Genomic DNA, 14,068 nt, shown 5'->3' on the forward strand with positions numbered 1-14,068 from the left:
GCGACGACGTTGTCGGAGAGATTCGAGGTGTCGATTGACTGCCTGGTCTGTTCCGGAATATTGATTTGAAATTTTTGAACAAGATTAGTAATTTCGGAGGAGTGAGTAATTTGATTACATCGACCCCAGTGATCAACTGGTACTTATTTTATCGACCCCGAAAGGATGAAAGGTAAAGTTGACCTCGGCAGAATTTGAACGCCGAATTTAAAGACGGACGAAATGCCGTTAAGCATTTCACCCAGCATGCTAACGATTCTGCCGGCTCGCCGCCATGTACTTTAACATGAATCTGTATTATTCCCACTTCAGTCGTGTCAATCAGAGGGAGATAAACCTGACGCAAAGACCCTACCCTTTCAAAATATATTCCGGATTTCAATGCGGTGTGCTGGTAGAAACGTTTGCACGCCGGGCGAAATGCTTAGCAGTATTTCGTCTGTTTTTACGTTCTGAGTTCAAATTCCGTCGAGGTCAACTTTGCCTTTCATCATTTCGGAGTCGATAAATTAAGTACTAGTTGCGTACTGGGGTCGATCTAATTGACTGGCCCCACTCCCCAAAAATTTCGGGCCTTGTGCCTAGAGTAGAAAATAATAAATTCCAGATTATTTTTTTTCGTCTATATTAAAAAAAAAAAATCTTTTTTCTTATTGTTGCTATTTTATTTCACTTGTTTCTTTTTTTTCTTTTTCTTTTTTGCTTTTCACCATAGAAATGGAACGATACAAATTTGGTTTGGAACCCCGAAGACTTTGGAAATATCACGCTTATTCGATTGCCGCCGAAAAAATTATGGAAACCTGATATATTAATGTACAACAGGTAAATAACAGGATTTTATTTACATGTAAAGCTGTTGGCAATTCGTGATCTGTTTCCAGCAAGATTACTCTTGAGAGAAATAAGAAAGAAAATGTAAAATCTGTTAATTATTGTTGTCGTTGTTGTTGCTGTTGTTGTTGGTGGTGATCATGATGATGGTAGTATTAGTAGTGGTGGTGTCAACAATGCGTCGCTTCCGGTTGTATTTCAGCTGTTTTTCAAAGATGCAGGTTCAAGATTTTTCCCTCCGTGTGTTACATAAGTTTTTAATGATTCTGGGGAACTCCACATTTCCGCTGTTATTTTCGCCCTACGGGTCGGAATTTGTGGATTGCTTCCGTAGAATTTGCTCATTTCTGAAAAACAAAATCTAAAAATAGGCATAACCTCAAATTATTCGGCAAAATTCAAGGAAGCGAAATTACCGAATGGAATCACTGTTTTGACTCTGCCTTTTCCATGTTTAAGCAAAACACAATCATCACGACCACCACCACAATCTTCACCGCCATCACCTTCACCACCAGTTCAGACAGAAACAACATCCAAAGTAGCAACAAAAAAACAACTGCACAAAAATAAATGTGAAAATGACAATAGTAATAACGATGAGAACAACAAAATTAAAGTAAAAAACAGACAACTCAGTCTAAATAATCACTTTAAAATTACAGCAAATACGTGGTGCTTCGTCGGTTGCGACGACGTGGGTTCCAGTTGATCTGATCAACGGAACAGCCTGCTCGTGAAATTAACGTGCAAATGGCTGAACATTCCACAGACACGTGTATCCTTAACGTAGTTCTCGGGGAGATTCAGCGTGACACAGCGTGTGACAAGGCTGGCCCTTTGAAATACATGTACAACAGAAACAGGAAGAAAGAGTACAAAAGGGTTCGCCACCACCCACTGCCGCAGCTTTGTGGAGCTTTAGGTATTTTCGGTCAATAAATACTCACAATGCCCGGTCTGAGAATCGAAACCGCAATCTTACGACCGCGAGCCCACTAATACTAACATAATGCTAACTAATACTAACATAATGCTAACTAATACTAACATAATAAAGGAAAGATCAAGACACAACGACCAAAAAACTGTTTAGCAGATTCATCAGCTCTGCGTCAGGTATAAAAAATTAATTTATTGTCTAAAGCAGTGGTTTTCAACCGAGGTCCACACGGACCCTAAGGGTCCATATAAGATTTTGGGGGGTCCACGTAACAAAATAGTAAATTGGGGATCCGCAAACAGTGTTTTAAGGGCTCCAGAAAATATTTTGCTTTAGATGTATGTATTGGTATGTATTGCAAGAAACAGGTAGGTTTCTTTCTCTAACATTTTACATAATTCAACCTACACAAGTTAATGTGTGAAAAACAAAATAGGAATTTTAAAAGAAGTATCTATATAACTGGTTTTCAAACATCGAATGGCGATAGAAGTCCACCAGAATAAAATAGTAATCAAAGAGGTCCATAAATGATTTTTTAAATGGTTGAGAACCCGTGATCTAAAGAATCAAAAATTATCTTTACGAGGTCTGGCCGAAACATAGCTTTAAATATATCAGAATCCATCCAGCAAAAAACCAATCTCAAAACTTGTTTACAAATCTATAGAAGTAAAAAGTCGGAAACTAGAGCAAGCGATACTTCAACAAATAGAAAATTGCTTCCGATTAATCTAAGAAACGAAAGCTTGTGATGCTAGGGGTAAAACACAATATAGTAGAGGTGATATTTCTGATAATAAATGATAGGATAGGATAAAGTCCCTTCCCGAGTCATATAGACTCATGGGGCCGCCGGTTTTCCTATTTCTGTGGCGTATATATTGTCCCCTGGACGAGACGCCAGTCCGTCGCAGGATAACACATTTTTGCCAGCTGAGTGGATTGAAACAACGTGAAATGAAGTGAGTGTTCTGCTCAAGAACACAACGCATCGCCCGGTCCAGGAATCGAAACCACAATCTAACGGTTATGAATCCAATACTAAGCCATGCGCTTTCAAGACAGTAGACGAGGTCAGGAAGCACTCCACAACAACTCTAATGAGTGATGAATAGGTCTTCATACCAATGTACCTTGGTTGCAGGTCAGTAAAAATGAAAATAGTGGACGTAACCCAAAAAAATAAAAAAATCTGTGAAGGACAGCTCCCCTCTTCGACACAGGGGACAAGACTAATATTTTGCTGGTCCAGAAGCTGCGGACACAAAGAGTTACAGGAGATCAGAGATTAAAAACGATCGCGGAAGAAATGATATGTGAAAGATTTAAAACGAGATTTACATACAATGATTGCATGAAAAAATAAGGAACAGAAAAAACAGTAAGGAAAAGAGAGGAAGTGGGGAGACAGAGAGAGATGAAGACAGAGAAGAGATAGAAAAAGAGACAGACGGACAGACAGATGTGTGAAGATAAGAAGAGAGCAATGTGTGGGAAAGAGAGTAAAGATATGAATTATTTAACAGTAAATACACAATCTGTAGGAATTCAATGGAATCAAAACTCAGGAAAAAAAAGCTGTTGGCAAAATAATACTCGGTTCCATTAGAGAATAAGAGTGTTTCTGTTCATTTTTCCTTTTTTTTTTTAATGACACGCATTATTCAATGAGGATTCTAGAAAGTTCTTTCCCAATGTTTATAGTTAATAAGCTCCAAAAATGAAAAAAAAAATATTAAGAATGAAATACCTTTTTTTTTTTTTTCATTGATTTCACTTCTACATTAAAATCTAATATCGATTAGTTGTCAGACAAAATTAATTGCGCACTATCGGAAGTGACAGCTGTACAAAGTTGTAGGGTTTGCTGTCGCAATAATTCGCTACTATCGAGTTATTTTTTTTAATATTAAAGTTGAAATAAATACCAAAAGACAGGCAAGAGGAATAAAAATAAAACACCATTCGGTTTCTTTTCCAAATTCCTTATGTCAGTTAAACATTCTTCACAGAAGACACATCATACCATGAAGACGCCAAACTTAGAGGAATCTCTTCTCAGAGAAAGATGCTTCACTCATATTTATATGCATGGCTCACAAATGTTTTATACACCTGTCCTTGCTTATCACGGGTGTTTGGTTAAAATAAATCAAGTGAAATGCAAACTCAGGAACCTTTGCCTTCAACCAGTAAGGAAGAAGTAGCACGACAGAAGAATGGAAACAAAAGAGACAGCGAATTTGAGACAGAGAAAATTGTGTCGGACGAAGAGAGTGCTGAAAGATATCAGAGAAAAATACCTACAGGGAGAAATTTAGGAAACCTCGTATAATACGAAAAAAGTGTTGAAATCGAAAAGAAGGTAAGAAAGATAACAAATGTTATCAGAGTAAAATTGGCAAACTCAGAAGTTAAGAATGGCGTGCTATTGGAGGGAGAGAGAAAGAGGGGAGAGATTAGTAGAACTGTTTGGAAAAAAAGAGTTGTAAATATCACCACTACAGTTTAGATACGACGAGTTGCCGCCTGTTGTAATTTTCGACGATCTTATTTAATATTTGTTGTAATTGTGTTTTTAAAAAAAATGGGGGGGGGGGATATACATGACTGTAAAGTGAACTGTAATTTAAAAGAACAGTAAAATGAAACTGTTTACTTTGGGTGGGGCGAGTAAGCCATTTCATCCTCATTTTTTATCATAGTCCATTCGATATGAGTTTTATATGTACCCCAATGTCTTGTTTTGTCTGTCCTTGTGGTGTCCACTCTTTATAAAGGCCATGTGCCTAAATAAAAGAAATCCAGCTGGCAGAATCATTAGCACAGAGGTTGGAAAAATGCTTTGTGCTATACGTTTTCGTTCTAAGTTCAAATCCTGCCGAGGTCAACGTTACTTGTCATCCTTTCGGGGTTGATAAGATATATTATCAGTCAAATTTCCAAAATTTGAAACCATTTAAAGATAACGAGCTGGAAGAATGGCAGCTAGAGCGATAGATAAATGCTTTTGTGCTATTTATTCCAGCTCTTTACGTTCTAAGATCGAATCCTGCTGAAGTCGACTTTGCCTGTTATCCTAGGGTTCAAAAATCTCAACCATTGTGCCTATAATAGAATGAATATTATAAAGCCTTTACAACAAAAATATGTAAGGCGAACTAAAACGCTACCCGTTCTTCCAGATACAATCTCTCTTACACAATAAACACTATTCTTATATGGGTGTTCGTTTCTACATATTTGTTTGCGCAGTTTATGATCATAATATCCCGGGTTCACTTCCAGGACAGTGCAGCTCTCGCGTCTTTAAACGTAACACTTTATTTCTCGGAGCTCAAGCCTACTCAACTGTGGTGAACTCTAGTTGTGAGCATCCCTGAGTTTATCCCTCTCTTTCCCCAGCTATTATATCCCGGGTGCTCCGTTGGGTCGAAAGATATATACCCGATCAGATCGGGTGTATATCTGATCGTAACCGAAAAAGTACCTAAAACAAATTAGCGAAAGAATCGCACAGGCTGCCAAGTCATGTTCCCTTGCGAGAGAAAACTTAATATAAAAAAGAATTAATAATAAATTACGTACTTTCATTCATTTTTCGAAACAAGACTTGCCAACAAAATATAAAAACCTATGTTCTTATCCAGCGATGTTGATAATATATAACAATGGGCATTGGTTCTTTTTAAAGGTTATTTCGGTCTCCAATACAGACTTAGAGAAATTTTCATATGAACCATTCATTGTGTTTTTCTAAAGAAATTTCCTGAATTTACTGAATATTTTAATTTGCAATCTGTTTGTGAGATGCAGTGTTTCGTTGTTCTTGTTTTTATGCCTTTGTGGTTATCTTTTCTGAGTATTAAACAATGTTGCAGTTTGTATGCTTTTTATTACTATTGTAATATTTGTGTTTATTTGAATGTGTAATTTATGTGTGCGCCTGGGGTATACACGTAAAAGTTTACGTTCTTTTCATGTATGGTGTGTATAAAATTGAACTGTCTTCTCTGCTTTTGTGTATGTGTGCGTTTTGTGTGTGTATGTACTTGGCTTTGTAGTTGCGTTTTGTGTAAGAATCTGTGTGGTTTGTATTTATTACGTTTTGGTATGTGTTTTGCTAACGGGTATTTGTGTGTGTTTGAGCGTGCGTGAAATGATTTGGCTGTGCGAACAAAATACAATTTTATATTACTTGGGCTCAAACAACCGATGTATAAAACCAACGAGAAGTAATAAATAAATACTTAAATAGATCAGTTTTGGATTTAAAACTATAACCAACATTGTATTTTTAGAACTTTTACGCTTTTAGAATCAAAGAATGATAATATTATATTCACATCTTTTGATCTTTTTATCGGCAGAGGAGGAAAAACGCAATTGGCCAAATCTAAAGGTGATCTGCTTACTGGCTAATGGCTTGTATCGTGGCATCACCAGCACTTCGCTGTGTGTCTGTTAGTGAAAACGTTAAATTTTTAACATTCTAATCTACCTGAATTTAAGTAGGTTTCATAGATAGAATTATATGAATCGCTGCCATAAACAAAAGATGCGCTGTAAAAATGGCGTGAGTTTCAGCAACTTAAAATACTGGAATCAATTCCTACTGTATCAGTACACAAAGTACTCTAGATTCGATGCATGAAAGCAGTGAGTTTAACGTTGGATTTCATAGCACACGCTTAAGGTGGTAAACTAGCAGAATCGTTAGCAAGCAAAACAAAATGCTTTGCGACATTTCTTCCTGCTTTGTTCTAAGTTCAAATTCCGCCGAGGCCCACCTTGATTTTCGTCCCTTCGGGGTCGATAAAATGAGTGTCATTTGAGCGCCGGATTCGATGCATGGCAACTGCCTCAACCGCAATATCAGGCTTTGTGGCTATGGCAGTGAAGATTATGTAGCTGACGCTACAAGTGCAAAAGGAAAAAAAAAACAAAGAAAAGACACATTTTTTTTTTACTAGATTGGTTCCACAGTAGCTTGGTGTGAAGTTAAGATGGTATTCGTGCCAATATCTCCTCATCTAAGGCGGCGAGCTGGCAGAAACGTTAGCATGCCGGGCGAAATGCTTAGCGGTATTTCGTCTACCGTTACGTTCTGAGTTCAAATTCCGCCGAGGTCGACTTTGCCTTTCATCCTTTCGGGGTCGATAAATTAAGTATCAGTTACGAACTGGGGGTCGATGTAATTGACTTAATCCCTTTGTCTGTCCTTGTTTGTCCCCTCTATGTTTAGCCCCATGTGGGCAGTAAAGAAATAAGAAACGTTAGCATGCCGAGCGAAATGCTTAGCAGTGTGTGTGTGTGTGTGTGTGTGTGTGAATGTCCTTGCGTCTGTATTTGCACTTGTTCCACTGCTAGAAACCGGTATTAGGTTGTTTATGTCCCTGTAACTTATCGGTTCGATAAAAAGGGACCGCTAGAATAAGTACCGGACTTTTAAAATAATAACTTCTAGGGTCGATATTTTCGACTAAAACCTATCAAGGTAGTGCCCCGGCATGGCCGCAGTGGTGATTACAACAAATAAGTGATAAAAGATAAAATGTTATATAAACAAGGAAAGTAATAGGACAGAATAAATAAAAGATATCAATGCATATGTGATCATCTTATTTATTTATGAGAAATGGTAACTGGGGAACTTAGAAATTCATGTTTTCGCAATGATATTAACAGTATATTCAATGTCAATGAAAAACAATCGAAGTGATGGAACCAAGTCGCAGACTTTAACCCATGGGATTCCTTTCTCCTTGTCTCCGATATAATCTTTCAGATTTTTGAACCATTAAACAACGAATATTTAATATTTTTTTGTTCATTGATATTATATTTATAACCCGTCAAGTTGTAATATCAGTAGAGGAGAATAAACCTCTTTTATATTGGTATTGATCGCTTCCAAACTACAACTCTCATGGCCTTCAAAGGCAGGCCCTCCATGTTGATAAGTTACCAACTTGCATTTGACAGTTCGAATCGTACTGCAATCAAAGTCCTTGGCCTAGGTTTCTAAACTTAACCGTTCGAGGTGGTTTGTTATCACTGCCATTACATACACCACGGACTGACTTAAGGCCCTCAAAGGCCCTCCCTGTTGATAAGTTACCAACTTGCGCATAGTAGTTCGAATCGGACAGCAATCAAAGTCCTTGGCCTAGGTTTCTAAGCGTAACCTTTTGAGATGGTTCATTATCACTGCCATTACATACAGCACGGACTGACTCAACTTTCACGTCACTTTGACGAATGAGAATTCAGTAAGACATACCTGCGCAGTGTTCTTAGTCGCCACTGGATTTCTGAAGATATTGTGTTGGTGTCGATGCAGGCGTCTTAGTTTGTTGACCCATCTGCATGATGAATATTATTATAGTGAGCGTGTTTTGTATAGAACCTGTCCCCCTTCCCGTCCTTCAAATTGTATTGGTTTCATCCCACCGACCCATCGGCTATCGGGATTAAAGATTTTTATGGAGTTGTTTCCTCTTAGATGAGCAGCTAAGGAGCTGAAGGGTTACATCTGCTCTGGGTCCATTGGAGTATCTCTGACTGTTCATCTTCTGGAGGCGATTCCGTAGCTGGGTGCCTGGCAAATACTACTGCTCCAAGCCAGAGTAGATCTGGCAACAGTAATGGCTAAGAGGTGGTAGCACACTGCTAAGTTACGGGGACCTAAACACACCAGCATCGGTTGTCAAGCGATGTTGGGGGGACAAACACAGACACACAAAGATATAATCACACACTTACATATATATATATATATATATATATATATATACGACGGGCTTCTTTCAGTTTCCGTCTACCAAATCCACTCACAAGGTTTTGGTCGGCCCGAGGTTATAGTAGAAGACACTTGCCCAAGGTGCCACGCAGTGGGACTGAACCCAGAACCATGTGGTTGGGAAGCAAGCTACTTACCACACGGCCACTCCTACGTCTATGATATTGATGATGAAGTGTATGAAAACAGGTTAAGACAAAGAAGGTTGAAGGATTAGGGTGGGAAATTAGTGTCGAATAAAAAAAGTCTCTTGTGTAAATTTGCTGGAAGATTGCAAGTCTTATTTATCATTACCCTCGTCGTCAGTTTCGAAAAACAACGTAAGACGACCAAGAAACTGACTTGTACAAAACAGTTATAAAAAGCGGGCAATAAATGCAGAGTTTAAGTCTATTTAAAATACTAAATTATCAGAAAGGAAACTTTTTTGTGTCGTTATTTTTAAGAAAAAGTAGTTTTAATAGTCTTCGAAAATTTCACCTAAACCTAGGTCTAATGAAAAGTTCACCGTTGAAACAGTTATAGTATTTTCAAAGATTGTGTCTGGAAAATGTCTGTCTCATTTACATTGAATTACCTTTAAATCGTGGCAATAAAAACAACTGGCAATGCGAAATATATTGCAGCTATTTATTTCAATTTCTGCTCTAGTCTTTACCTTATATTGCAAGTGATAAATGGTATTAAATCTTACTGCGATTCCATGAAACAAAAAAAAATCAATATAATTTGCAAAAACAAATAAAGTAACTAAGGTAAAAAACTGAAAAATACAAATCTCAATAAGAAAGCACTGTTTATTAAGTGAGGTATCTTACTGAAGACTGAACCAAATAATTCCGGAGAAATTTTACTGTTGTTTCTGAAATAACCTTTTTTTATGTGTGAGGGTGTTGATAGCACCGAAACAGGAAATAAAATATTCATTTTGCATCGGTAGTAGTTAAGAGCTTCATACGACATCTAGAAGTCACCTCCCTTTGGATTTAATAAGATTTCGGCAGCCGTGTCTGAAATCACATTTTGACTCTCTGATGGAATCATTTTATTTTACAGACAACGCTAATCCTAGTGGCCTAAATATTGGTTTCAAATTTTGGCACGAGACCTGCAATTTCGGGGAGGGGTAAATTGATTGCACCAATTCCATTGCTTCACTGGTACCTATTTTATTGACCTCGAAAGCACGAAATGATAAATCAACCTCGGCAGAATTTTAACTCAGAACGTAAAGACAGAAAATATACTGCTAAGCGTTTTCACCGGTATGCTAACGATACGCTAGCTCACCGCCTTTGTGGCCTAAATTTAGTTATTGGTTAACCGCGTTTACGAAACCAATTACGAATTTGTACGTTCGCTAGCTTTTCCGACATTAAAAAAATATTAATCGTTCTTTTTTACTTTGCTCGCTACTGTGTATATATATATATATATATATATATATATATATATAATCTGCTTTGGAAAATATATATAGATATACTTCGGAGAATACATATATGTGGGGCTGGAGCTGTACATGTGTGTCTATACAAATTTGTCTTTATAAAGTGTATGCACACGTCCATTCAAGTGCTTCTGTAAAAACATCATGAGTCTATATTGTGTGATTATTCAACTTATAATAAGCTTTCCGTTAAAGTAGAGTTGAAGATTAGAATATTTCCTTTCTCCATAGAGCATCGTGTGTATAATGGGTCCTGTATTGTGATGACAGCATCTATTGAAAGTAAATTTCTTCAGTCAGCATCGCGTGCGGAGTCAACTCTATTTAGAAAGCATGTGTAGAATTAGCCTTGTTTTGTGTGTAGGAACGTCTTGTTCAAGGCTGTCACTGATTAGGTATGCCTGTTGATGTGAAGTACTCTAATTGATAGTTCATTTCAGCGAATTATTTCAATCGTAAAGTGAATCAACGCCGCTGTGAGCGCTATATCATCTGTATGATGTGGAAAATATTCCATCAACATTAACTAAATGATATAGGTAACATCTTTAAAATTCATCCAAGGATTGGCCTCCGTGCCATACGTCCGCTACAGAAATCATGTTCGTGTCGTATCACAACACTACGACAGAAGTATTTCACCTCAACTGGCCCTGCTCTCTTCAACATCGTGCCAACCCACATAAAGGAGGAAAGTGATTTCATGGAATCCAAACGGTCCCTAGATGATTACCTCCAACAAATACTAGACAGACCACCCACACCCGAATATGTCACTGAAAATAATAACTCTCTGCTCGAATGGGATATGGTACCCAAGAGCCGACTGTGTATATCTTCCAGGTGGTGGGCCAACTTCGGCTGAAACTTATTTAAGTAATGTAAGTAAAATATTGTGATTATATCGCCAGCACGATTCGAAATTTAGTTCACTCTGTTTTTTAGAGGAGATTCTCTAGAAGCCCATGACAGTTAAAAATACGGGATTCTAACACTGTGGCTTATTAGAATATACAAAAGTTATCCGTTGTCGCGGAACAATTAACATCTACAACATAAGCAAGGAACTAATTGCAACGTAAAAGGTAATCTTTCAAAAGAAATACCTGCAAAAGCAATAAAGTAATTGCTTTGTCATACATGATAGAACAAAACCTAAGACCGATACTGGACTGAAGTACGTTTGCAAGGGTTAATTAAATCTTCCAAAACCTAAATCTGTTATATGTTACATAAGTCTTTTGATTCTAGAAATATGGCTAGACATTCATGTTAAATCTTTGGTTTATTCTAATTATCACTTTTAGGAAACTTCAAAGTCGAGGACGTAATTCTATACAGGTATATGGATAACATGTGATGTGAAACGTTAACCACTAAACCGAGAAGCTGTGTTTCTGTTAACGCATTTGACAGAACTATTCTATAAAATTCAATTAACCCTTTTACTTTGGGCTTGGATCTGAGAAAGAAAATTTGCAACATATTGGAGTGCATCCCTAATTCAATATTCCTGCATTCTGAGTAAAATATCATACCTTGATTATATTACCTACAGGTAACTCAACAATTACAGTTAATTGGGCTTTGATTATCGTTTCGGTTCTTTGAAGTCCTTTTACAACAGTTAACTGAGTGTGATTAACTTTGTCGGTCAGAGAAGCAATATCAAAACGCAAAACGATCAAATCCTATAATTTTATAAATCCATTTTCTTAAACAGGGTATTTAAGAAAAATAATAAACTTCATTATGTTGTTTATGGTGGAAGTTTGTCAGAATCGTGTTAACGAAAGCGTTGTGACCTGTTATAACTCGATATTAACGCTTCCAGTGTGATGTTATGCATGTAAACCTTGATTTTGCTTAGCTCTAGATCAATTTTCATAGAATAAACTCATGGCAAATATGTTGTCCGTCGAAAGTCAAGGTGTTATTCACAACATTGTCGGACCGAGCGATGTGTTGTGTTTTTGAGCAAAACACTTCATTTCACGTTACTCCAAGGCCACTCATCTGTAAAGCAAACCTGCAACGGACTGGAAGAATATTATGATCTCGGTCACTTATACGCCATAGGAACGGGATAACTGAGCCTATGAGTCCTAGGACTCGTATCCAGAACTGATAATGAATCGTAATGAGTCACAGCCACATATCCAGTGCTTCAGACATATCATGTCTCTCTCGAGTTATCAATCATTCTGACTCGAGTTAATTTATCATATGTTGTACAATGCGGCAGTCTGGACACGCCGATTATCTCCCCTATCTAGTTTATTTCTAAATCGCATTCCTTTCTTTTAATGACGGTGTTTGCCACAAAGGACCTAGATAAAACCAACTTGATTGGAGTTTAAAAGTCATTGTTCTATTGCATTTATCATTTGGTATTTGCGGTGGTTTGAGGCAACCCAATACTTTTTAGTCGGTTTGCTCTGCAAAAAAAATATTGTACCCAAGGCCTTTGCTGGCTCCCCTAAACCGGATGGTATCGATACAATTAATGTTGCTTCTCACTGTAGGCTAACTAGTATATTTACAGTTCTACTACTTTTGTATGTATGAGCACGGTAGAGACGAAATAGATTGGAAAAGAAATAGTATACTTAATTGAACATAACTCACACATCCCATCATTTTAGATATTTACTTTAATCAACCATTAAATATAGTATTCAACATATCAAATTACCAAGCTAATTACAGTGATTAATCACTTCTCAATTATATTCACTGCATCGGTTGTTGGTCGTCTGTATGTGTCAATAGGATATGCGAATCAAAACAGATTGATATTTAAGGAGCTTATTGATTCTGCTTGCTTTGTGTGTGTGTGTATATATATATATATATATATATATATATATATATATATATATAATCAGTTTTCAAGTTTTCTGAGACTGGAATGAGACTGAAATTTTTTACAAGTGCAAGAAAGAGATTCTACAAGTATATTTGTAAAAGATTTGCTCTAGATATCGCATTAATGTTTATTTTCGGATATTGTGCAATTCGGAATTATTTGATTGTATGTTTTATCCGACCTATGCAAGGGTATCAAGATATAAGTAGTGTATCTGCTTTTATGTCTCTTTTAACGTCCAATGAAATGTCCAGTGAGACATCGTCAATGGTTTCGTCATGATCCCATTGCTAAATATTATCATTGAATTTTAAATTGGCTTTAATTCATCATCGGAATTTCGATTAATGATTTTTTTTTCTATACTCTGAAACAAGGATTTTCTCAACACAACACGTAGGAAATATATTTCGCTATTAAACATGCATACAACTCAACTTGATATTGACTTCCCATAAACGTTTTCTTAATAAACATAGTCTACAGACGTCGACATGAGTGATACGACATGTGTATGCTTACGATTTGCACTGGATGTTTAGTCTCTTAACGTCGTATTTGAAACTTACTTCAGATCAATGTTCACAGTTAAATGGAGATTTGGCAGTTGAGATTTCATTTCCATTGGATGGTCGTTGTCTCTGAGTCCGTTATAATGGCATCACTATGATGATCTAACAAAGGGGTTACATAGGATTATAGGCATTAGAGCTTCGTACGAATAGAATAACGTTAATACTCGCCCGCTGTGACATTTTTTAAAAATATGGTAAGATGCTGACGCGAACTAGTTAATCTGCTCTGGTATACATTGCAAGAAGTAGGAGGTTTTGTTGATAAAGATAGGTAGTTATCCAATCGATAAAAGACCCGTGATAAAGTATATAGTTGCATTTTTTTTCATAGACGAGATACAAATAGAAATAAAGAAATAACTTGTTCATCCCAATGGAGTTTCTGTTACATACGAGTAATTTAAAACATCGGGAATCTTGCTTATCTATAACTTATTACTGATAAGTAAAAAGAAAACACTTTAAAATTAGATTTTAGCCTAGAAATCAGTAAGTAAATATATTAATATGTATTAAACTTTTTCGTGAGAACTATTTTGTTTTCTTCAATATTAACCTTGCAAAGATATATATATATATATATATATATATA

General features: G+C 36.7%; 1 protein-coding gene across 1 annotated transcript in view; it reads left to right on the forward strand.

Moving 5' to 3' along the window:
* The window catches only part of LOC106882137 (neuronal acetylcholine receptor subunit alpha-7), a 612,265-nt gene that overhangs the window by 549,079 nt on the left and 49,118 nt on the right, over positions 1-14,068 (forward strand). Inside the window, exon 7 of the mRNA XM_052970401.1 lies at positions 716-825. Within this exon, the coding sequence (XP_052826361.1) occupies positions 716-825 (110 nt within the window). The remainder of the gene's footprint in view (positions 1-715; positions 826-14,068) is intronic.

Source organism: Octopus bimaculoides, chromosome 9 (genome assembly GCF_001194135.2).
Source record: "Octopus bimaculoides isolate UCB-OBI-ISO-001 chromosome 9, ASM119413v2, whole genome shotgun sequence".
NCBI classification, from domain to species: Eukaryota; Metazoa; Mollusca; class Cephalopoda; order Octopoda; family Octopodidae; genus Octopus; species Octopus bimaculoides.